General features: G+C 46.3%; 1 protein-coding gene across 1 annotated transcript in view; it reads right to left on the reverse strand.

Moving 5' to 3' along the window:
* The window catches only part of LOC136578993 (uncharacterized), a 44,053-nt gene that overhangs the window by 6,449 nt on the left and 13,194 nt on the right, over positions 1 to 24,410 (reverse strand). Inside the window, exons 3-12 of the mRNA XM_066579231.1 lie at positions 23,582 to 23,653; positions 23,471 to 23,489; positions 22,688 to 22,756; positions 18,537 to 18,667; positions 16,765 to 16,950; positions 14,166 to 14,196; positions 10,207 to 10,240; positions 8,000 to 8,030; positions 5,335 to 5,388; positions 3,496 to 3,603 (exon numbers count right to left, since the gene is read on the reverse strand). Of these exons, the coding sequence (XP_066435328.1) occupies positions 3,496 to 3,603; positions 5,335 to 5,388; positions 8,000 to 8,030; positions 10,207 to 10,240; positions 14,166 to 14,196; positions 16,765 to 16,950; positions 18,537 to 18,667; positions 22,688 to 22,756; positions 23,471 to 23,489; positions 23,582 to 23,653 (735 nt within the window). The remainder of the gene's footprint in view (positions 1 to 3,495; positions 3,604 to 5,334; positions 5,389 to 7,999; positions 8,031 to 10,206; positions 10,241 to 14,165; positions 14,197 to 16,764; positions 16,951 to 18,536; positions 18,668 to 22,687; positions 22,757 to 23,470; positions 23,490 to 23,581; positions 23,654 to 24,410) is intronic.

Consider the following 24,410-nt stretch of genomic DNA (forward strand, 5'->3'; position numbering starts at 1 on the left):
AGGAGGCTGGAATCGGCAATGGACCGCACAGAAGAGCTGCGGTCCACGGAGGGAGCAGACCCCGGCGGCCATCTTCAGCAGGTAAGTATGAAGACGCCGGACCGCCGGGATTCAGGTAAGCACTCTCCGTTTGTTTTTTTTAACCCCTGCATCGGGGTTGTCTCGCGCCGAACGGGGGGGGGGGGGGGGGGGGGTGTTAAAAAAAAAAAAAAACCTTTCGGCGCGGGACAACCCCTTTAATGAAAACCCGATCCAAAGTGCAAGGGACCTTTGACCGGGCAGAAGGGTAGCCTCCCAACAAGACAATGACCCTAAGACCACAGCCAAAACACCACAGGAGGGGCTTAGGGACAACGCTGTGTATTTCCTCAAGTGGCCCAGCCAGAGTCTTGACCTTTAGAGGATCTGCAGAGAAGAATGGAAGAAAATCTCCAAATTCAGCTGTGCAAACATTATGGCATCACACCCAAGAAGACTGGAGGCTGGAATCACTGCCAAAGGGGCTTCAACTGCGTACCGAGTACGGGGTGTGAATACTTATGGCACTGCATAATGTTAGGTTTTCATGGTCATTATAGGGCATGGAGTGCAGAAGGCTGTAGACCACTGATGAAGTAGCTGGGGTAGCCTGGAAACGCATCCGGCAGAAATAAGTTAGACTATGTGATATTATTGGAGGAATACAAGCTTTCTTTGCTGATATTCTGCTAGAGTGCTGGGAGTAAGAACGGGTGTTGTGCGGCCCACCCAGTGCGGACCTGCAGCAACAGGACCCCCGCCCTCCCAGAGATTCACTTGCTACAATTGAACAGATACCAGCCGCTCTGGATACTTACCGCACATGTGCGATCTGCTAGGCTCCGGACTAAGGGCTCGTTCACACGGCTGTATGCGGAAAACGCTGTGGGTTATTACACAGGGTTTTATCGCTGTAGCGCATCTCACGCACCATGTCATGCGCAGTGTGACTAGTTTCTTTTTTCCCTAACTCCCCGCTCTGTCTCTTAATGTAATGTGTATACACAGCGTTGTACACAGCGAGTAGGGCCGTAGGCGTATAATACACCTTGCTGCGTTCCTATTACATGCAATGAAAAATCGGTAGTGTGAGTGGGACATCCGAAAATCAATGTATTTGAAATGCTGCGATGTACCACGTATTATGTGTGCGTAATATGCAGTTCAAATATGTTGGGGTGAATGAGCCCTAACACATTACTGGGTACAGGTCCTATACAGCGGAGGTGGCAAGAGCCGAAGTTAGGCAAAAAGACTTATTATAAGTAGATCAGATTCGACTATTGACCGCAGTATTCTACTACATTGGACATTATATATATAAATGGGTAATCAAAAGATTCATACGTTAACTATGTCATCTGTGGGCTAAAGGAAAATATTATATGCAGAGAGTGGACAAAAATATGGAAACACCATACAAAATGCATGCCTTAAATGGCATGGGATTATAAATCACGTTTCAGTAAGACCGATTTTAAGTGGGGGTAATATGACACAGATGTGAACATCTGCCCAAGCACCAAGGATCCATTAGTTGGGCTATGATTCACTCATCTGCTGTTACCAGCTGGCTCCCGAAACCACCCAGAGCAGGGCAAGAGGTGAAGTACACACAAATTTGGCAGGAAAGTTCTCAGTGAAGACGGATTAAAACTAGAGATGAGCGAACGTACTCGGTTCGGGTATTTTTGGACCCGAGCACCACTTTTTCCGAGTAACTGACTACTCAGACGAAAAGATTCGGGGGGCGGCGTGGTGGAGCGGGGGGTAGCAGTGGGGAGCTCTCTCCCCCCCCCCCCTCCAATCTGCATCCCCCCGCGCACACCCCGAATCTTTTTGTCCGAGGGCAAGCGGTGCTCAGGTCCAAAAACACCAGAACTGAGTACGTTCGCTCACCTCTAATTAAAACCCATGCATTTTGTAGGCGTTTCCATATTTTTGTCCTCTCCTTAATATTAACAGGGTCACATGCTTGCTGGTGAATGAATACCTCAGCTATGTTATACATTTATAATCTACACCATTTTAGTGTGGTAGAACATAAATATGCTGTGCGGGCCCCGCAGTAGTTTCAGTCTGGTTTTTGTGCCTTTTTGCCATGTTTGAATTTTATTGAACAATTTTAACCCTGAATTTTTAATAAATGACTAATTTATCAAGACCCTTAGAGAGCGGCCTCTTGTATATAATCAGTGTTGGGTGTGTGGATGCCGCACGCTGACGGACTTGCAGAGTACTGATAAGGAGCAGCCTGCTATGTTATACTACATGCTACAATATTGGCTTCGGAGAGGAGAAGGTAAAGGAGTCTTCATACTGATCATAAAGGAGTGAGCTCCTGGTCCTGAGTGGGTTAACCCCTTCCCTCCATATGACGTAAGGGAAGATCCTGGAGGCGGGGTACTTCCCGCAACTGGACGTATCCTTACATCATAGGGATAGCGCGAGATCATAAGAGATCTCGCACTCTTCGGCAGCGGGAGCCAGCTGTCACTGATAGCCAGCCTCCCGCTGTTAACCATGGGAAGGTTTCACAGAGCGCGCTCCCTCTGTTATGTTATCGGGCTCTCGCGATATAATCACGGAGAGCCCGGCAGGTTGCCATGGCAACAGGACGCCACCTACAGGCGTCCTGTATTACCATTGTCTGTGATCGCTGTAATACGCAATAAGGCATTGCAGGAGATGAGCCCTGCAATGCCTTATCATAGCGGTCATCAGTGGTATGATGCAAGTCCCCCAGAGGGGCACAAATGGTGTTAAAAAAAAAAAAAATGTAATAAAAAATGTTAAAAAAAAAACCTTTTGGGGGCTTTTTCTCATATAAGCATAAAATTTTTTTTAAAATCCCACATATTTGGTATCCTCGTGTCCGCAGGGACACGTACAATAAGGTGCACATGCTTTTTATCCTGCACGGCAAAAAGCGTTAAAAAATGCTAAAAAACTGAGGCAAAATGCTAATTTTTAGCATTTTGCCTGCCCAAAAACACAATAAAAGTTATAAAAAGCCATATATACCCCAAAATGGTAACAATAAAACTACAGCTTGTCTTGCAAAAAATAAGCCCTCACAGAGCTCCGTCCATAGAAAAATACAAAAGTTATAGGACTTTGAATGCAGCGATTCAGAAAAAAAAAAAGATTTCCAAAAACAGAATTTTTATTGCAAAAAAGTGGAAAAACCTAAAAAAAAAAAATACAAGAATTTTGGTCAATCTATGGCAGTATTGATGCATTTTTTCTCCTTGCGATCCTAAAAAAAAATAATAAAAGTATTACAATATAGTCTATGTACCCAAAATTGGCACTGATAAAAACGACAGTTCGCCACGCAAAAAACAAGCCCTTATACGGCCGCGTCGACGGAAAAATAAAAAAGTTATGGCTTTTATAAAATAGAGGTTAAAATCCGCCATAAATTGTTGTGTTCTTAAGCCCAAAATAGGCCGTGTCATTAAGGGGTTAACTTACCTGAGCGTTAGTCTGCTCCTCCCGATACTTCATCAGCGCTTTAGTGCAGTTCTTCGTGATAGTCTGGATGAATGAGGCATCGCCATCGCTTCTTATTTCAAAGCTTCGCTGAAAAAATATAAAAGGCCAGGAGTGGAATGAGCATCTCAGGTCTGCAGCGACCGTCACTCCAACGCTTCCCGCTCCATTATTCTCGGTCCTTTTTAGGGTTTACCATCATGATTTACAAACCAATCATTTACTTTAAGGTGAGGCTTACACGGGCCGAGTGGACTTACATCACACCAATACACCCCATGTTTGCATGACCGAAATGGGCTTATGCTGGCGTATTTCGCCCAATATGGCGTATTTGTATGTGTGAATACACTGCATGTTGGGCAGCGTGGATGAAGGTTCAATAAATGCCAGTCACACTCTGCAGACAAAGTAGGCGGCTGGACGGATACAATGGTGGAAACTGAAAGTGTTACAACATATGGAGTTACATAAACTTAATTTATGAAACTTGGACCAATATCTTTCCATATGAAGGGTGATGATTGGATGAAGTCCGTGTGTTAGTCCTTTTTGTGTCCACAGATTGTCGGTGACCAGGTACGACAAATCGTATTTGAACTTCATACACCCAAATGTCTGCCTTTGAGAGAGGCCGGATAATCGGTATGTTCGAAATGGGGGCATCATATCGGGAAATCTCCCAAAGCCTGGCTGTAGTGCAACGTCAGTAGAGAGAGCGGTTACTCAGAGGACATAGGAAGGCTCCACTACTCGCCGGCGCGGCACAGATCAACACCAGGTAAAGACCGCCAAATTGTACGGATGGAGGTTGCTGATAGATGAGCGACTGCGGCACAGATCCGAGCTTGGAGTCAGAGTCAGCCCATGAATACTGGTAAACTGATTGCTTGAAGCTGGTTGGACCCCCATGCTGGGTGTTCTGTTAACCCGATTTCACTGCCACAACAACTAATCTGGTGTACCGCCGTACGCTACTGGACACATGTGACAAGTCCCAATTCTGACTGAGGGAAAGTGATAATCAGATCACTCGGTGCTTTGGAGAAAAGGCCCATCCTGTGGTGATTTTAGAGAGCCACACGGGTCCAACCCCCGGAGTCATGGTTTGGGATGCAATCAGTTATGATACCAGGACTGAGTTGGTGGGCATTGAAGGCACAATGACTGCCGCCAGAATGTAGACAGTCGTACACCCTGTTGTCATACCCTTCATGACCACCGTCCAAAACGGTGTCTTCCGAAAGGATAATGACCATCCACATACTGCAGCCATCACCAGACGCGCCTTGCAAGGTGTCACGACCATGGATCAGCCCCAGATTCATTCCACACAGCATGTCTGGGACACAATAAGTAGATGTATTACGTCACATGGCCACCCTCCACAAAGTGGACAACAACTGACCGCACAAGTCATGCCGGCATTGAGAGACATACAAGATATCCGAACAGTAATTGATTCAGTGCCCGGAAGGATCCAAGAGTGTATAGGCGCTCATAGGGGGGCACTACTTGCCGATACTTGTACCAAACAGTAATAAAGTTTGTCTCATTCATTCCAACTAGTCATTCATTCTGAGTGACTCTGCATATTTACCAAGTTTCATGAAATTCCCCCAATTCATTCTGGCAGTAACACTTCATTTTCCACCAGTTCTACACATATGGTGGTTGTGAAGGGGATGAAGGCATGCCACAAACAATATAGCTGTAGTACTGGGCAAATATTTTAATCCACTTTAGCAGCAGTTCACTATAAGGCTGGAGATCATGGATTCCCTATCACTTTGGGCAGACGTGGCAAGAATAAAAGCTTACCAAGTAATCCAAAAACTCATTATTTGTTGTAAAGTCGCTTAGCTGATTCGTCTTCTAAAAAAGGAGAAATAATTATAAGTTTTAAGATAAAATTTACAAATCATATTCATTCTTTAATCAATTTTCACACAGCGCTGTAATGCCAATTTCCCCCCAAAATAAGACCGACCCCAAAAATAAGCCCTTGCCTAATTTTCAGGGAGACTTAAAATATAAGCCCTACGCTGAAAATAAGCCCTAGCTGCATTATATTATAATAAAAAAAGAGAGAGAATACCTTACCTAACAGGCTCGGTTCAGGTCCCTCCCGCTGCTCTCCCGAGCTCCGTCGTGGTTCCCGTAGTCCTCAGCCACTCGTACAACATCACTTCCTGGTTATGGAATTCATAAATCCCACCTACAGAAAGCGATGGCTGTGATTGGTTCTTCATCTGCTGCTCAGTCAATCAATGCAGCGCTGTATGAATCAATGCAATGGCTGTGATTGGCCATGGCTCAGCCAATTCATAAACCCTGCCTCTACAATGCAATGGCTGTTGATTGGTTCTTCCACCGCTGCTCAGCCAATCAATGCAGTGTTGGATAAACCAATCACAGATATTGCAATGGTTCATCCAGCACTGCATTGATTGGTTCTTCAACTGCGGCTCAGCCATCACAGCCATTGGTTCCTGGAGGTGGGATTTATGAATCCCATAACCCGGAAGCAATGTTGTATGAGCGGCCGATGATTGCGGGAAGCACGTCAGAGTTGTGGAGAGCAGCGGGAGGGACCTGGACTGAGCTTGCTAGGTAAGTATAATAAGACATTCCCCAAAATAAGACCTAGTGCCTATTTTGTGGCAAAAATTAATATAAAACAGGGTCTTATTTTCAGGGAAACACGGTAGTATGGCATTTAAAGTGGCACTTTTCCGCCCAATGCAGTACTATTATGGTGTAGAGATTGCATGGGCACAGGAGCTACGGAATATACAACTGACACCCTACTGCAACACCTGGGTTCAGAGATAACAAGAATTCAGACCACTTTAGATGCCACGATCTTTTAGATGCCACGATCAATATTAGCCGCAGCACCTGAGTATATTTAAAGAGACGGAACACCTTCTGTAAGCTCATCACTTCCGATAAGCCCTGCAGAATAGACTGTCTCTAAGTTAAGTATCGACATCCACAATACACTGCAATATCAGAGAGGCCAAACTGACATACAATGCTCATTCAGGCTTAGAAAAGGTATCCCACTAGGACAACAGGCCACAAGTATCAGCAGGACAATATTATAAAGCAGAAGGACTGTGTGTGTAGGCTACAAGCTGTGATTAAACAGAGCCAGTTGGACAAACAGGTGATATACTTGTGACGAACTATCTTTGAATATTCAGATCTACTGACAAATGCTCTGTATAAATAATACTAGTACCAGTTTCTGGTGGCGCAATGCGCCACTTACTAATATAATATAGTGAAAGGGATTGGAGCTGGTCACAGGTCCTAAACCGCCTGAGCCAAACAGCAGCCGTGTGCTTACAGGACCTGTGATGATATCACCATCATATCATCAGTCACCGGGGCTTTGAGCTCCGATCCTAATCACATGACGTCCTGTAAGCACACGGCTGCTGTCAAGCTCTGCATCTTTTAGGACCTGTGATGACGTCACTGGCATGTGATCAGGGGCGGAGCTCAGAGCCCTGATGATTGATTACACGTTGGTGACATCATCATATGTAACACACAGTCACACATCCCTCATGGACAGGTGGTCCGTAGTATTTTGACTATAATAGTGCTTGCAAAATTAAAGCAGCACTCTTTTTTTATTTGACAAATCCCACCCAATATCCGTGACTGCCCCAGTGAAGAATCCAGTTCTGTCCTCACTGTATATTCTAACATTTTCTTCTAGCTTCCAGATCACATGACCAGCACTAACTGCAGAGCATAGAGTGTTGTCAATGTGTCAGATTTATGTCAACTGCCATAAAATTTTTTTTTAAATCTTTCTTGTCGAATGGCAACCAATCACAGAACAGCTTTCATTTTGAAGAATAAAATACAAAGTTGAACACTGCTCTGCTATTGGTGGCTGTGAACAAGATGGATTTCTCAAAAATGCAAAGAAAAAAAAAACAACCCAAAAACTCACGTTCTTGTCTAATGCCAGACACTACACTTACAGCAATAACATGCACACATGCCGTCGTGTGGTTACAAGGGAGTTCTTGCTAAGTCTTACTTAAGTGGTTCTTACTTTTCAATAAATGGTATACACCATATGTAATATTTTCTATGTTCTCTATGTTTGTATATGTTCGCCATCTTTATACAAGTGGCCCATCAGGTAAGAAATTCTCTTTAAAGGCAAAGAACTTTACAGGGATGTTCCTAACTCCGCTTTTTATGGCCAAGATGGGTACACCCGGCCCTCTATTTCCGACTACCTGTTGGGAACAGCTGAGTGCTTCAGCTCAGAGCCGTTTCCAGAGGCCTTATGGAAACAGAGCAGCACAGCGCCCCGCGCTGCTGCCGGAGCCCCCCGTACTGTGCCGGTAGCCATGGCAGTGGTTTCCCATCAAGGCTTTTAAAGCTGAGAAGATAATAGCCCTTCAAGGATAATAGAGGAAGAAGAAAATTCCCAATCTTTCCATGTATTACTTACCTCAGTCTTTACAATAACATTTTCTTTGCCGCTGTAAAGAAGAAGGAATAAATAATTGTAACAAACCGCTAACTTTATAGACCGCAGAGCAAAGGACTCCGCGGCTCGAGAGAGAATCAAGAGTCTGCGGGGGTGGGGGTGGGGGGAGAGGAGCAGCTTTTATTTGTAATCACCGGCCCAGGAGCAACTAGAAGCCACACACAGGGAATAAAGGGGATATTTATTATTTCATAGTGCCCATTAACCCCTTAATGACCAGGATGTTTAGGTTCAAAAAGGACCAGACACTTTTTAGGGATTTTACAGTCCTATTTTTCTTCTTCAGCTACCAAACTATTTTCGCTGCATTTTTTTCCCATATCATATAGGGATATTCTTTTTAACATTTTTTTCACTGACTTTTTTTTCCGCTTTAAAATTTTGTTGGGGGTAAAAAGTTTTTAAAAAAAAGTTTATTTTTTTTATTTATAGTCTCAGTTATTTTTTTAAAAAATTTGTATATTTATGCTAAAATAAAAGTATGGACCCACATGATCGTATATCTGACCAACTCACTGCCTTCCTGGAAATGAATAGTCCTGATGCCAACACAGCACTATTCTGGGAGACCCTTAACCCTTTCCAATCCATTGTCTGACGTCTTCCTACATTCTCATTGAAGCTTGTACAGCTCCAATGTCAGAGGACGTCCAACAGGGTATTCTTACCATCTATTGCCAGCCACTCCGCTGTCGGATCCTCTCTGGCGCACACACCAACTTTAGCCATCAGATGGCACCGTTGTATAACAGCAAAAAGAGAAAGCCTTTTAGGAAACCCTGAATCCAAAATTGGATTGGAAAGGGTTAACCTTTTCCAATCCAATTTTGGATTCAGGGTTTCCTAAAAGGCTTTCTCTTTTTGCTGTTACACAACAGTGCCAATTGCTGGCAAAAGCCAGTGTCTATGCGCCAGAGAGGCTCCGACAGCGGAGTTGCTGGCATTAGACGGTAAGAATACCCTGCCGGACATCTTCTGATGCTGGAGCTGTACAAGCTTACATCAGACAGTGGATGGGAACGGGTTAAGGCCTTCCTCAGACGTTGTCTGCACTCCTCCATATCTTTCATTAAGCGAAACACTTCCCGATGTGAGCAGGAGAAGGCGTCTGAATATTCCAAATTGGAAGTGACTTACATCGCGGGCCCCTTGGATGAGAATAGAACAAGGTGCTTGAGCCGGGGAAGGCAATATCTCCTATATTTGCCATGAAGGCTCGTAGGTCCACTTTCTTTGTTAAGCACAAATACTATGAACAGGACAATCAATCCAGTAGCTTGCTGGCTCTTTTAGTTCATCAAAGTTCAACGTCCCCCTCTATATAACGTATCAGATCTGATTCAGATGAAGTTCTTATTGACAGAGATCAGATTGGGTTGTGGTATCAGCAGTTCTACATGGAGTTGTACAACACTAAATTTCAGAGCCATCTCTTCCTGGAGGCGGGATTTATGAATCCCGTAACCAGGAAGTGATCTTCTGTGGGCAAACGAGGACTGCAGGATGCACGGCGGAGCTCAGGACAGCAGCAGGAGGACCTGCATTGATTGGCTGAGCAGCGGTCAAAGAACCAATCACAGCCATTGGCTAATCAATACTACAGCTCAGCATGTCGGATATAGCAATGGGAGGGACCTGCACTGAGCCTGCAAAGTAAGTATAAGACATGCCTTGAAAATAAGTGTCTGTCATCTTCTATACACTGCAGACGGAGAAAGCAGCAGATTCCGCTCCTTATCTCTCTGTAGCACACATACAGAAATAACAGCACCATATAGAACACTAGAGAAGTACTGAGCAGTGTAGATGTGAAATTAGTAGCTGTGGAACAATAAATAGTTCAATGTTTGCTTCAACAGCACGTCTCTGCTTCTGTCCCTTTATTCCCTCCATAGACTTCTATGGGAAGAATGAGTTATGAACCTCTTCCACTTCCTGTTATCTGTCTTCTAATCTCTGTTAATAGACACAGACTTCACATGATAACAGGCAATGAAATGCAAACTAAGAAAAAGTGAAACCTCTAGCAGCCAGCACTTTGGAGGGAGTTTTTAGCACGAAAACAAAATTTTAGGTAAATAATTTGAACTTTTGTTAGCCATCGCATACATGCAAGTTGAGGGATCATTTAATATATATAGGGGTATAAATATGTAAATATTGCATACCTTTTGCACTCCGAGGACACCTGCTGTGATGCACCTGTTAGGGCAAAAATAGACAAAAATCAACCATTTTTTATAAGCAAAATACTAATCTTTCCCAACACCGCTTTAAAGAAACTTGTGTGGTCAAACAATGGCTAAGAGTGTGGAAAGATCTCCTCAGAAGTTCAAGCAGCCAAGCCGCTCTGCTGCGCTCCCAGCCGCTAAGCCCCAGAGGAGAGAAAAGCCACCCTGGGTGCATGAAGGAGACACAGGCGGTGACGCACAGTAGGGAAGTGAAGAGTGAATAAGCGTTGCCTACAGGTGACGCACCAGCATATAAGAGCACAAAAGAGCACTCTATAGAAAACAGTGCAGTGTTGGCGCAGCAAGAAGTCCATCCTTTAAAGTGGTGGAGGCCGCCAGTAAAAAGAATTTAAAAGTGATGCAAGTGGCCCTGTGGCCATACAGGGGAACAGCCATAGCAGCAGAGAGCAGTGTGAGCTGTACCATAAGCAGCTTGGGGCCAGCAGCCAAAGGGGCCGAGTGAGTGTAAGGCCATGAATTGTGTGGCCCGGCGCACAGAGGAGGCTCCTGTGTATTACAGAATAAGAGAACACAGCAGAAAGAAGTTAGAGGTCTCCTGCGTTTCGAGTGCAACGACAGATGTGTCCCCCAGTTGTAAAAGACTCTTAAGTGAGATCAAAAGCTACAGTACCCAGGGTATGGGTAGATGGGTGATCAAAGGTTCATTGTTAAGCAGAATTCATTGCTACGTTACCATTTGTATTGTGTAGTAAATATGTAGCTGAATGTAATATCTAAATATTGTACCCTCCTATGGAGAGAAAGAGACTTCATAGTAGAATGTAATGCAACGTTTCCGTATTGAACCCTCCTCAGGAGTGATGAACTGTAATTACAATTTTCTGTTTAGTAAAAGTTTAATTTTCTGTATTATGAAGGGAGTGGGGGGGGGGTGTAGTTCTCAGCCGGACCCCCTTCCTGAAATGTATGCAAAATGTGGTCATTATTGCTGTAAAGTTTGCTTTTTTCATAGGCTAACCTGCTCAGGATAACAGTACAATTTTTTTCTTTTTTTTCCACATTACTAAGAGAAGCATGGCAGAGAAAAATGTAGAGTTCTGCGAGGCATCATGAGGTTCCTGTTCATGCTGAACACCAAAGGGGATTCATGATGGACACATTGGGCGACCTGCGCCCATCATACTCAACTGTAAAAAACATGGCATGCCAACTTCCATCGGGGTGAATTTCCACCCAAGCTGCTGGAAGGCCTGGGAAACCCAGCATAGTACCAACATCTGAAATTGTTGACTGTGTTGATGCCATGGTATTGGGAGATAGGCGAAGCTCACTGAGAACAATAGGCGAGGCTCTGCAGACATCCGAGGAACGTGTCTGAAGTGTCAACTCTGAAAAATGAGGTATGCACGAGTTTTCAGGCAAGCGAGCGCCAAAATGTTTGAGCGCTGACCGTAAGCACTTCCAAGGTGATTTAGAAGCATTTCGAGAAATCCATGCTTTAGAACAACTGGTGACCCATGATGAAGCTTTGTTACACCACTACAATCCTGAGACCAAACAGTCCTCACAGTGCCGGCAAACTGGATCTTCATGCACCAAAAAATTCAAGACGCAAAACGTCATAGCCACCATTTTTTGAGATAGCACAGATATTTGATTAACAGACTATCTTCAGAAGATCTTCAGAAAACCATCCATGCAGAATACTACTGTCACTTGTGGGCAAATGAAAGACTACTCTTAGGACTCATGTCCACGGGGAAAATCAGGCCCGCTCCGGATTCTCGATGTACAATTCGTAGCGGGTCCCTCCTGCCCCGCGGACATGAGCGCTGAAAATAAAAATTAACTCACCTCTCGCTCGCTCCGGATCTTCCCTTCGCCGCGGCTTCATCTTCTCTTCGTCGCGGCCGTATCTTCTTTCTTCGGCCCGGCGGATGCGCAGGGCACGTCAGTAGCGTGCCGCGCGCATGCACCGGCCCGAAGAAAAAGGATCCGGCCGCGACGGAGAGCAGATGAAGCCGCGGAGAAGGGAAGATCCGGAGCAGGTGAGTTTATTCTGCACGAAAATGGAGCATGGTCCATTTTTTTTCATGCTCCATTTTTTTAAAATTCACTTTTATTGACCATTCGCGGGTATTTATCTACCCGCGGGTGGTCAATGCATCCCTATGGGGTGCGGATCCGCATGCGGGTGATCCGCTGCGGATCTTAAATCATATTTAGCCCGTGGACATGAGGCCTTAGTGTGACTACCCACTAGCGTTTTTTTTTTCTGCTGCAAATTTGCTTTTATTTTTTCTTCCAATTGTCAATGGGACTTCCTAATGTTAAAACCGCAACGCAACTTTGCGTTTTTAACATTAGGAAGTCCCATTGACAATTGGAAGAAAAAATAGGAGCAAATTTGCAGCAGAAAAAAAACCGCTAGTGGGTAGTCACACTTAAAGGGATATTTCAGTTGCAAACTACTGATGGCCTATCCGCAGGAAAGGCCAACAACAGTATATCAGCAGGGCTCTGCCACCCACCGATCCCCACCGATTAGCTGTTCTATGGGTCAGTGTGTCTGTTTATGGAGTTGATTTCTGCAGGAAATTATTCTGACTGCAGTGGCTAGGTAAAAGGTAAAGTCCCCTGGTGCAAGCAACGAGAAATGACTGACTCCTAGGGTGACGTCCCATCGAGACATCGTCTAGGCAGACTGTTTTTACTGGGTGGTTTGCCATTGCCTTCCTCAGTCATCTTTACCCCCCAGCAAGCCAATTACTCATTTTACCGACCTCGGAAGGATGGAAGGCTGAGCCGGCTACCTGAACCATGCGGGGATGGAACCTGCAACCTTTAGGTCGCGAGCGAGAGCTTAGAACTGCATTTCTGCTGCCCTAAAACTCTGCGCCACACGAGGCGAGGTTAGGCTTGGAATTACACGGAAAGTTCCCATTGAAGTGATCGAAAGATTTGCATGTAATACCAAGCCTGGCCACTACAGTAAGAAAGGAGCTGTCTACTTCTGCCAGAATTAGCTCAGTGTAGGAAATGACCCAGTGAACAGCTGATCAGTAGGGATCCTGAGTGGCATACCTCTGATTCTTTTTAGGAACAATTCTCCTTCGCACAAGGCTGCCAAGTCCATGGATGTTGGACTTCTCGCAGCGGGACCCGACCTGAGCGCCTGCAGAGAGCAGCGCAGAACTCACCCACTCTGACTCTTTCATGTGCCCACTGCCAGCGCATGCGCAGAGTGGAGCCGGCGGCCGGGCAGTGACGTTTCTGTGCGGGGCTCTGCGAGCCCGGCACAGAATTAGAGCATGCCGCGATTTGTTTTCTGCGCGTGATTTCGCGCAGACAAACCGCGGCCGTCTGCATAGGATTGTGTATTGTAATGCAATCCTATGCAGGCATGTAAGGGCGGAAATTCCGCCCATCTGCAGGCGGCCTAACAGCATTAAAAAGTTTCATGCTCTTGGCTCTTTCCCTTCTTGGTTGGGCTGAGAACTGTGCAGCAACCCTTCATAAACTGCCTATGTCTGTCACCACTGAACCATCACACACCATCTAACCTACCTGAATGTTACATGTATGAACTAGGCTTGTGTATGGGACATCACAGACAATCGCAAAAACTCAGCATTCAAGTGCCGAGGTCTGACTGGCTGCAGCAGCTTGTGACGTCCTGTGTACAGACAGCTGCAGCCTGTAGACTCAGCGTCATGGGGGATATACAGCGAGCCGGGAGAGCAGAGTAGGTGGTATTGTTTAGCTATGGGGCACAATCCGCGGTGAGGCCCACTGACTCATTTGGACATGCGCTTTACTAGGCGAGTGCATTGGCACCAAGTAGGTATTTATCCATTGACCTGGGTCTATACAATTCTGAGTATGCAGCTATTGGGATATCTTGCAGATAACACAATAGAGAAAAATATACACACCTTTCAATGGAGGAAGTTCTTCAGGAGTAACCTAGAAATAAATATACAAACTTTAAGGGTTTTCTACATAAAAAATACCTAAGAAGTATATAAGGCTTCTTTCACACTAACATTGCAGAGCTGGTGCCGTCCTGAAAACCGCACAGGGACGGAAACCTAGATGGCACCATAGGGGTGAATAAGTGAGACGGCGTCCTCCTTGGTCTCAGTCTCACATAGTTTCGGTCCCTGTTAATTTTTCAAACTGGACAGTGTTTCTATACCTAGACTGACAGGGAAGACATTCTATCCTTCCAACTTATTAAAGGGGTTTTCCAGGCAGCGCCAGCCGTCAATGCCGGGATACACCGGGGTCGGAGCAGAAGCCGCTGTGTAGCGGACGGTACTCGTAATTACAAGCGCAGCTCTCATTGAAATCAATGGGAGCAGCGCTTGTAATTGCTGGCTGGGGTCCCATTGATTTCAGTGAGAGCTGCATCTGCAGTTAGATTCGTCAGCCACTACACAGGGGGCGAAGCAGTGGCTTCCACTTTGAGCCCGGTGTATGCCAGCTCTGCCTGGGAAACTATTGTAAAATATTGTGGTGAAAGACTACCAGAGATGGCCTGAAGAGGTCTAACAATGCTCCGGCAGAGAAGGAGCGCCTCTACTGATTCAGTTGTACCGGAGGAGCAGGAGCACCAGTTCTAGTCCGCTACAGGCTCCAAGGTAGGACAGAGGTGAAACCTAGTCAGTGTGTGGGAGAGAAGACCTCTGTGCTGCCAAAACCTGTGGTAACTGGACTTTGAATAGAATGCCAATGTGATGTGTTATGGCATTAGACTAATTGAGTGAGGGACGTATATTGTGTATAGTAAGAGGCCAGACGGCCAGGATATATTGTGTGTACCGCTGTCAAGTGCAGTTGAAATGCAGCTGCCGGATTTCTAAAGACGTCTAGTTGTCAAGTGGAATTACTGAGTGATGCCAACCATCTTGGGTGAAGATGATGGCGATCCTGTATAGTGACTAAAGCCTGGTTTAGACACAACAATTATCGCTCAAAAGACGTATTTTGAGCGACTTTTGAGCGATAATCGTTGTGTGCATTTACAGAGCAAGGTGATCACTCAAACGTTGAGCGATCACTTTGCCCTCCGAGCGGGGGATGCAGAAGACAAGTGGGGCCGCTTGTCTTCTGCATCCAGCTGCTCTCTGCTTGGGGCGCTCAGCAGTTGTACAGCTGAGCGCTCCGAGTGGGGTATGCAGAACACAGCTGGACCGTTGTGTTCTTCATACCCCAGCTGTGTTCACAAGGTGGAATACAGCTGAAACAATAGTATCAGCTGTATCCCGCTATGAATTCCTGATAAGGCTCATCGTTGTGTTTCAGCACGCTGAAAGACAATGATGAGCGACGGCCTAACGAGAACTGCAGGATGTCAGTGCAGATAGACACAACGATTATCACTCAAAAGACGGCTTAGAGCGATTTTTGAGTGAGAATCGTTGTGTCTAAATCAGCCTTAATCCCCTAGTGTTATGGTAGTTATATCTGTAGGGTCATAATGGTTGTCAAAAGAACAAGACACAACTGAGCATTAACCCTTTGCAATCCAATTTTGGATTCAGGGTTTCCTAGGAGGCTTTCTCTTTCTGCCATTATACAATGGCGCCATCTGCTGGCTTGAGCCGGTACTGCGCTATGGGACATGCTGGAGAGGCCCCTGACAAAAGAGTGACCGGCAATATACAGTAAGAATACCCTGCCAGACGTCTTCTGACATCGGAGCTGTACAGCCTTTAATCAGAATGTCTTCAGACGTCAGACAGTGGATTGGAAAGGGTTAAAAAACTATTTTCAATAAGGGCTCATGCCCATGGGCATATACAATTTACGCATTTTGCAGCCGTACGCTCTGCCAGCAGACTACCGGTAGAGACTGCATATGGCACTGTTCATGCCCGCGAATCACACGCACACGGACATGCGCACTGTGATTTATTTATTTTTATTCCCTGCTCCGTTTCAGATCGGGGATGCATACGAAAATGTTGCCCACACATAATGTATTGCATATGGCTACACTGTATACGTATGCAGAGAAACAGAGCATACTGTGATACATTTCTCTTGCGTATCTACACGTCTATTGACTTTCATTGACTCCACTCACCATGTAACATGGGTCTGTGCAACGCACACGTGATATGCGGTGAAAACACGGTCGCGGATATCAGCCCTAAGAAAAACTATTCTTCCCCACTCCCACGTGTTTTTTTTTACAATTAACCCTTTCCAATCCAATTTGTATCTTGGGGGCTTACTCTTTTTCTGCTGTTATACAAAGGCGCTATCTGCTGGCTAAAGCCAGTACTGCATGAGGTGACACGTTGGATAGGCTCCGACTGGCAATATACAGTAAGAGAACCCCGACGGAGCTGTACAGCCTTAAATCATAATGTCTTCAGACGTCAGATAGTGAATTGGAAAGTGTTAAAGGAAGTTTACTGTTCTTATTCATGAAAATTCAAGCTAGTTACTTCTTCCCATCAGTATATATAGTAGAGAACTTATCTGCGCCCCAGACACTGATTACCCATTGGTTGGACCACTTACCCTTGAAGGCATTTTAGGGATTTTCGCTGGCATCGGACCATCCTCTTTCTTGTTCTCTGCGTCCAGTATACGTTTCCTCCCATGCAGACGTTCTACTTGTAAAGCAGCAGTTTTGATTTCGTATGTGTATTGAGATCTTTTAGAATAGTTTTTTTTCAGTACAACTAAATTTGGATGGTGCTTTTCCTACAACGAAAAGGGGATGCAAAAAAATACATAATATAGGAACCGATGTACGCTAATGAAAACAGACTAAATAGGATTGCGATACTTAAACTGATATCCATCCTCTGTCTAAACATGATATATGAGTTCTGCAGTACGGCATCGCTGCAGTTTACATTGCTACTGTCTGCTAGTTACAATGGCAGGCAACACTGGTGACCCACGGCCACTCTTCATCTCTCCCAATAGTACCTACCATAGCATCACTTCTTCTTCCAGCCAGTGTGGTGAGTGTAGAAGTACTAATATGCATTCTGTAAACAAGGGACTAAGCAACTATCACACCGCAACCTGCACTCCAAGGGCTGATGCCCACGGACGGTTTTATGCCGCGTTCCCCGCAGCAGAATAATGCAGCTACTAGGTTCTGTTGAACCTAATGGCTCAGTCCTCACATGCGGGATTCTGCCATGAATTTACCCCGTGGGAAAAAAAATCATGGCATGTTCTATTTTACCGCGTTTTTCCACGGCGGGAGGTTTCTATTAATGTGGTATTAATGGAGACCGCAGTAAAAAACGCGTTTTTACGCGATCACCAGCTGGGACTTTTTTGTTTATCCAGGCTGGATTCCCGCGGCGTAAAACCGCGGGTGTATCCTGCTCAGTCCGTGGACAGGAGGCCAAAGGTACGTGTTAAACTCAGGACCCGCGGGCCAAATACAGCCAGCCGAATGATTTTATGTGGGCCTCCATGAGGTTCTATACTTTCCACCGGGGAAGCAGCTAGTGCTTGGCAGAGGGGCGCAAGACCAGTACATGCCATCTTGGACACTGAACTCGGGCGCCCCTCCACACCGCACTGTTCAGCAGCTGACAGGTGATGGCACAGCTCCGCCCTCCTACCTGGCACCCCAGTCACCCACCTAGGTAGAATGCTTGGTGCTACAGAAGTGGAAGGGGAGAAACCCTAACATAATGCGGAGAGCTCCACAACCGTGTAAGGAGTGATTACATTTAGGGCTCATTCACATGAGGGGAGTTTTGGTCGGTGAAATATGCAGCATCCTTACCAGCTGACCCCAGAGTGGTTCTCAGCTCCAGCAGAGCTCCCCCCCTAGCGTCACCTGCCCTTGCACAGGAAGGGGACGCGGACCAGACACCATAATAGAAGGCTCTTTGGCAGGCGGGCTACAAGCAGGAAAAACCCTGAATGTGCCTCCTTGCCTTCTGAGGGGGCCGGGCAGACAACAGAGTTTGCACATCCAGCTCTGTTTGCCCTTCTTGGTTGGGGCGATGGTGAGCTTACTGCCTCCCCATCAGCCCTAGCCCATCCAGAACACAGACCATGCAGGTGATCTGGCTGCCTCCTACGGACACTAAGCTAAAAACTGATCAGCCTAGTGTCGGCAGGAGGAATATAGCCAGTGGGAGGGGTAAACATCTTTTTTCACTTAGTGTTGCCTCCTAGTGGCAGTGGCTATATCCCATGGTTTGCTGTATTCCCCAACGACACGAGTGAGAAACACATTTTGCACACAAATAGAAAAAAAAATAAAGATATTGTAGATTTCACAAATTCTGAATTCTAGATGTATATTCTGTTACCAGATATGCTCTTCTGTGTTTTGATCCACATAGATGTAATATTGTTGTTCCTCTTGGAGTTTGTGTGTCGCACAGCAAGCATTTGTATGTGTACATACCATCGTTCGGAAACTCGACAATATATTCAAGACCTGTCATAAAGGTTAGAAAAAAGGATTTTAAAGTCATGCTCTAATAAAACAAACGGTTATATATTGGGGTTCTTGTTTTATAATTCTATTATTTTACACAATGCCACAACCCCTTATATGCTTTGTCAAAAAACAATCCCTGCCCTAGAAGTAGTTGTTGCTTTGCTGCAGAACCCAGCACCATCAGCAGATATCTAAATGATGAGAGTTGTGGTGATTAGATGAACAGTCTTGTCACCGGAGGCCCTAAAAGTGGTCCCCCTTGGCCTATAAGAGGCTCTCAGAGGCTCCTTGTGTGTAGTGACCTCTTCTTCCGCTTGTGTAGAGCTTGTTGACCACTCGACGCCTCTACGACGCGGAGAAGAGATTTCACCCCGTTACCAGAGTCTGAGAGGGGCACATTATTGGGGTGTGAGAAGCTGGATAGTCATATTGATGAATTGTCCCCCACCGGCCGTTTTGACCAGGCTGGGATCAGTGATGTGTGAGGGCACACAAGACGACTGGACTCAGGACCCCCCAACAGACCATCAGTAGAGAGGAGCGTCTGACCAGACTGTTAGGAGGTGTTGGGTCCAGTGGATGTGTGAGGGCACACAAGGTGACCGGGCTCAGGACGCCCCGACAGACCACCAGTAGAGAGGAGCATCTGACCAGACTGTTAGGAGGTGTTGGGACCAGTGGATGGGGGCACACAAGGTGACCGGGCTCAGGACCCCCGACAGACCACCACTAGAGAGGAGCATCTGACCAGACTGTTAGGAGGTGTTGGGTCCAGTGGATGTGTGAGGGCACACAAGGTGACCGGGCTCAGGACCCCCGACAGACCACCAGTAGAGAGGAGCATCTGACCAGACTGTTAGGGGGTGTTGGGACCAGTGGATGGGGGCACACAAGGTGACCAGGCTCAGGACCCCGACAGATCTACTGTAGAGAGGAGCATCTGACCACACTGTTAGGAGGTGTTGGGTCCAGTGGATGTGTAAGGGCACACAAGGTGACCGGGCTCAGAAGCCCCCGACAGACCACCAGTAGACAGGAGCATCTGACCAGACTGTTAGGTGGTATCAGGACTAGTGAATGTGTGAAGGCACACAAGTTGACCGGGCTCAGAACCCCCTCGACAGACCACCAGTAGAGGAGCGTCTGATTGTCTGACAAGCACCAGCACCTCCAACTGTTTCATTGTCTGCCATCCAGAGACAGGGGGCGCCATCATTACAGGCCTCTGTGTAATGGTTTCCTGTGGAACCAATGCTAGACGCTTGGCTGACGGACATTTATTTGCCCATTAGATGTACTGTCTTTGTACCTACTGTCACTTCAGTTTGCCGTGGTGTTGTAAACGACACGGAGTGGAACCAGATTGTCTTCAGAGGAATCCAAGTTTATTTTGGGCACAGATGACGACCATGCTCATGTCTGCAGACCTCGGGGTGAGCATTCCATAATAAATGATGCTTTCGCTCTGATATTGTAATCACTTATTTATATCAAAGTTACAAGCACATATAGAAAGTTTAATTTGTTTTCGAGAACTCTTCTAGGGCAGGGAGGTTTTGACATTGAGTGCATCTTGGTAAAAACGTACAGTTTTCACCAAAAAACATTAGTAAGATAAAAAAAAAAACCCTTAAAAATAAAACTAATGTTAGGGCTTGGGCCCTGTTCATACTACAACAAAGCTCTAGATGTACATGGTAAATGGAGGGTGACATATGCCCAACTGTGGCATCAATCTTAGGCTTTAATGGGATTCATTCGTGGATAAGTCAAGAGCTTTTAAACAGCTTTTCACGATGCGTGCGGTTATACCCTTTGGGTGAAGGAAGGCACTGACAGGCATCCGTCACCAATAGGCTCTAATGGCATCCATTCAACAGATGAGTCACGTATGTTTAATGGATGCCATACAGCGTCGTCTGTCACCCACTGATAAGATATACATTTATTACTGGACTTCTCGGGATGAGAGAATCCAGTCTAATGTGCTAAGGTTTACTTTATTTGTGGTAGAATGGTGTGAACCAGCACATGGACACACTTTGAGCCTCTGACTAATGGCTCTTTACACGGGACAAGCTGTTGGGCAAACGATGCCAGTGTGGTTCACCTAAGAGGTGCAGGGCAGCCTGCTGTATTAAAATATGGCGTCATTAATAGGTTGCAAGCCTGCATGGTGCACTACATGTACCATGTGTTGGACACTGAGTATGTGCCTTTTCTATGCAAGAATAGTACTAAGCAGCATTCCTTTCAGTATAAGGAAGGTGTGTGAGTGGCGGTACATCAGTATCTTCACCTGTGCGGCGGCTTCTACGTATAGCAGTCGGGCTGTCTGCATGTTTGGGATGTGGTATCTATACCTGCCCTCCTGTATATCAGTATACGAATATCAGTAAGTGTATGGCTGCTTGCTGGGATTGTTGTAACCTAGTTTCTGAAGCCAAATCTTCATTCCTACATTAAAGGGGTGGTCTCGCGAAAGCAAGTGGGTCTATACACTTCTGTATGGCCATATTAATGCACTTTGTAATATACATCGTGCATTAAATATGAGCCATACAGAAGTTATTCACTTACCTGCTCCGTTGCTAGCGTCCCCGTTGCCATGGTTCCGTCTAACTTCGGTGTCTTCTTGCCTTTTTAGACGCGCTTGCGCAGATCCGTCTTCTCCCTTCTTCTCCCTTCGGCTCCGCTCGGCAGCATCGGCATTTTGGCTCCGCCCCCTTGTACGCATCATCGCGTAGCTCCGCCCCATGACGTGTGCCGGTTCCAGCCTCCTGATTGGCTGGAATCGGCACATGACGGGGGCGGAGCTACGCGATGACGCGAAAAGGGGGCGGAGCCAAAACTCCGATGCTTCCAAGACCAGCCGAAGGGAGAAGATGCATCTGCGCAAGCGCGTCTAAAAAAGCAAGAAGACACCGAAGTTAGACGGAACCATGGCAACGGGGACGCTAGCAACGGAGCAGGTAAGTGAATAACTTCTGTATGGCTCATATTTAATGCACGATGTATATTACAAAGTGCATTAATATGGCCATACAGAAGTGTATACCCCCACTTGCTTTCGCGAGACCACCCCTTTAACCCTTTGCAATCCAATTTTGGATTCAGGGTTTTCTAGGGGGTTTTCTCTTTCTGCCATTTTACAATGGCGCCATCTGCTGGCTAGAGATAGTACTGCAGTATGCGACATGCTGGAGAGGCCCCCCGACAACAGAGCGGCCAGTAATATACAGTAAGAATACCCTGTCGGACGTCTTTCGACATCAGAGCTGTACAGGCTTCAATTGGAATGTTGGAAGACGTCAGACAGTGGATTGGAAAGGGTTAAGCCATGAAGCTCTTCTTGCAGAGTTAGATCAAGCTGCTGCTCTGGCACTAAATCTCAATGCGTCAGCTGAAATAAAGTCAATCGTCTTGGTCATAGAAGTAAAAGAATCCAGGATCTGCTCCTCTAGGGGTTCCACTAATGATGCGTGGCTCTAGCCAATCTAACCATATTCGAAGAGATCGTGCAATAGAGGTGGCTAAAACACTTGGAAGAGGTTCTAGCTCTTTACTCTAGCCTCATTACTGCGCATCAGGGCCCGCGTGCCGGAAGTGAAGCTGGCCACATGCCCGGGACCTCTGATCTGCCACTACATCGGAAGCACAGTGCAGACAGGATGTGGAGTCCAGAAGTAACCGGACCCCACCCCTTATCAGCAATGCCGCGACTCATCAATGTCTACAACATTAAGGAACCCACAGGTCCCTGGAGGTAAGGGGGGCCCAGGAACCACCAGAGCGGAGGAGTGGACAACCAGGCTTTTCAGCGGCTCCATGCGGAGACTTGGGCTGAATCAGGGACCTTCACCCATGCAAGCGATCAGGGAGATCCAAGAGAAAACAAGCAGCCTGACGGAGGCGGTCTCTCTCACAGATGCTGTCTCGGGCGTAAGGGGAAAACCATTGCTTTCTTATAGTCAAAATAGGTCTTAAGAGGTTAAAACGAAAATGTCAGCGACTTACCGATCATTGGTTCATCTTTCAGATACGTATCAAGAAAATATTCCAAACGTTGTAAATTTGCTAAAAATTCTGAAAGAAAAGAACAAATACATTTCCCCAATATAGTGTGAAACAAATAAACCCAAGTCATATAAACCCAAGTCAGCGGGAAATACACTGTCCTGCGCAGTACAATATCGCTGCTCCACGTGGGGCTTTACGCACACAGCCTTGTGAGCCCGGCCTAAGCAAATAAAACTCAGTCTTGGATCTTCACAAGATTTTATCTTGGAGGAACTTATTCAGAGCTACAGAAGACACTTTAGGCCGCCTGCACACAAACTAATTTTTGTTACGGAATTCGCGGCCGGCGTCCGCACCGCAGATTCGCACAAAATGCTGTTCGTAGCATGCTATGGGAAATCGATTCTTCCTGCACACTCCTGCAAGCGGAGTGGCCAAAAAAAGCGACATGCTCTATTTTCGCTCCGTGTCCGCACAGACGGCAGTCGGGTTCCACTGCAAAGTCGCGGTGCATCTATATTTCGATTTTCTGAATATATTGAGAACTGTAGGTCCTAGAGAGCTGAAGCCGGTCACAAGAATTACCCATGTGCTATGCGTCTATATTCTGATTTTTGCGTTGAGAACGGTAGTTCCCAGAGAGCTGAAACCCGATCTATAACCTACGGAAGCGCCAGATTTAGCCATGTGCCCCATTTGGTCCAGTCGTTTGGCCGCGCGTAAAGAAAACACAACAGAAATCCATTTTTGAATCTATGAGGCTGACAGCGCTGGACTTACCGGGGGATTCTTCACTCACCTGAGACAAAAAAAAAATAACAATGAGAAATCAAAAATTAAAATAAACCAGAAAGGTTTTTCTATAGGCCATGATAACACAAATGCACTTACTGCCTTCCTGTGCTTCGATCCCCCTATGTGGTCACTCAAATGTAATGCTGAGGAGCAGAAAACATGACAGACCTGTGAGAAAGACAATAAAATACAGTGAGAATTAAAATACATACATATAACGGTCCAAGTATCGGGCGGAGCTGCAAACTGACAACGAGAGGGGTGAGGATCCTTCATGTAGCCACACTCAACGGGTCTCTCGAGCAATGCTGCATACAACAGAGCACAGTTTTATTAGTGGCAGCTGTGGCAGAGGTCTGTGATGCTATCCCATTGCTTTCAATGGGGCCAGCGCTGCTGCCGCCCCATTGGAAGCAAGGGGTTGCAGGCAACCCCCGCAGCAATGATTTTCAGGAAAGGGCTTGAAATATAAGACCGTTCCTGAAAATTATGCCTAGCTGTACAAGAAAAATGAACTCACCTCATATCTCCAGCCCGGCAGTCGTCGTGTGTTTTCTGGAGGCCAGGGATTGAAAAATCCCCGACCTCCAGAAAGCGCTGCCTCTGATTGGCTGAGCGCTGTGACCAATCACAGACAGCACTCAGCTGTCATTTAATAAGGGCTGGGGCGCTGCTTCTGAATGGTCACAGCGCTCAGCGAATTAAAGGCAGCGCTTTCTGGAGGCAGGGATTTTTCAATCCCTGGCCTCCAAAATACGACTGCCGGGGCCGAAGAGAAGAGCTGGACAGCTCTTCTAGGCGAGTACTTTTTTTTTTTTTTTTACACCTAGGCATGATTTTCATGGAAGGGCTTATATTTCAAGCCCTTCCCCGAAAATCATTGTGCCGGCCCCATTCAAAGCAATGGGATAGCATCGCAGACCTC

Source organism: Eleutherodactylus coqui, chromosome 9 (assembly GCF_035609145.1).
Source record: "Eleutherodactylus coqui strain aEleCoq1 chromosome 9, aEleCoq1.hap1, whole genome shotgun sequence".
In the NCBI taxonomy this organism is placed as follows: Eukaryota; Metazoa; Chordata; class Amphibia; order Anura; family Eleutherodactylidae; genus Eleutherodactylus; species Eleutherodactylus coqui.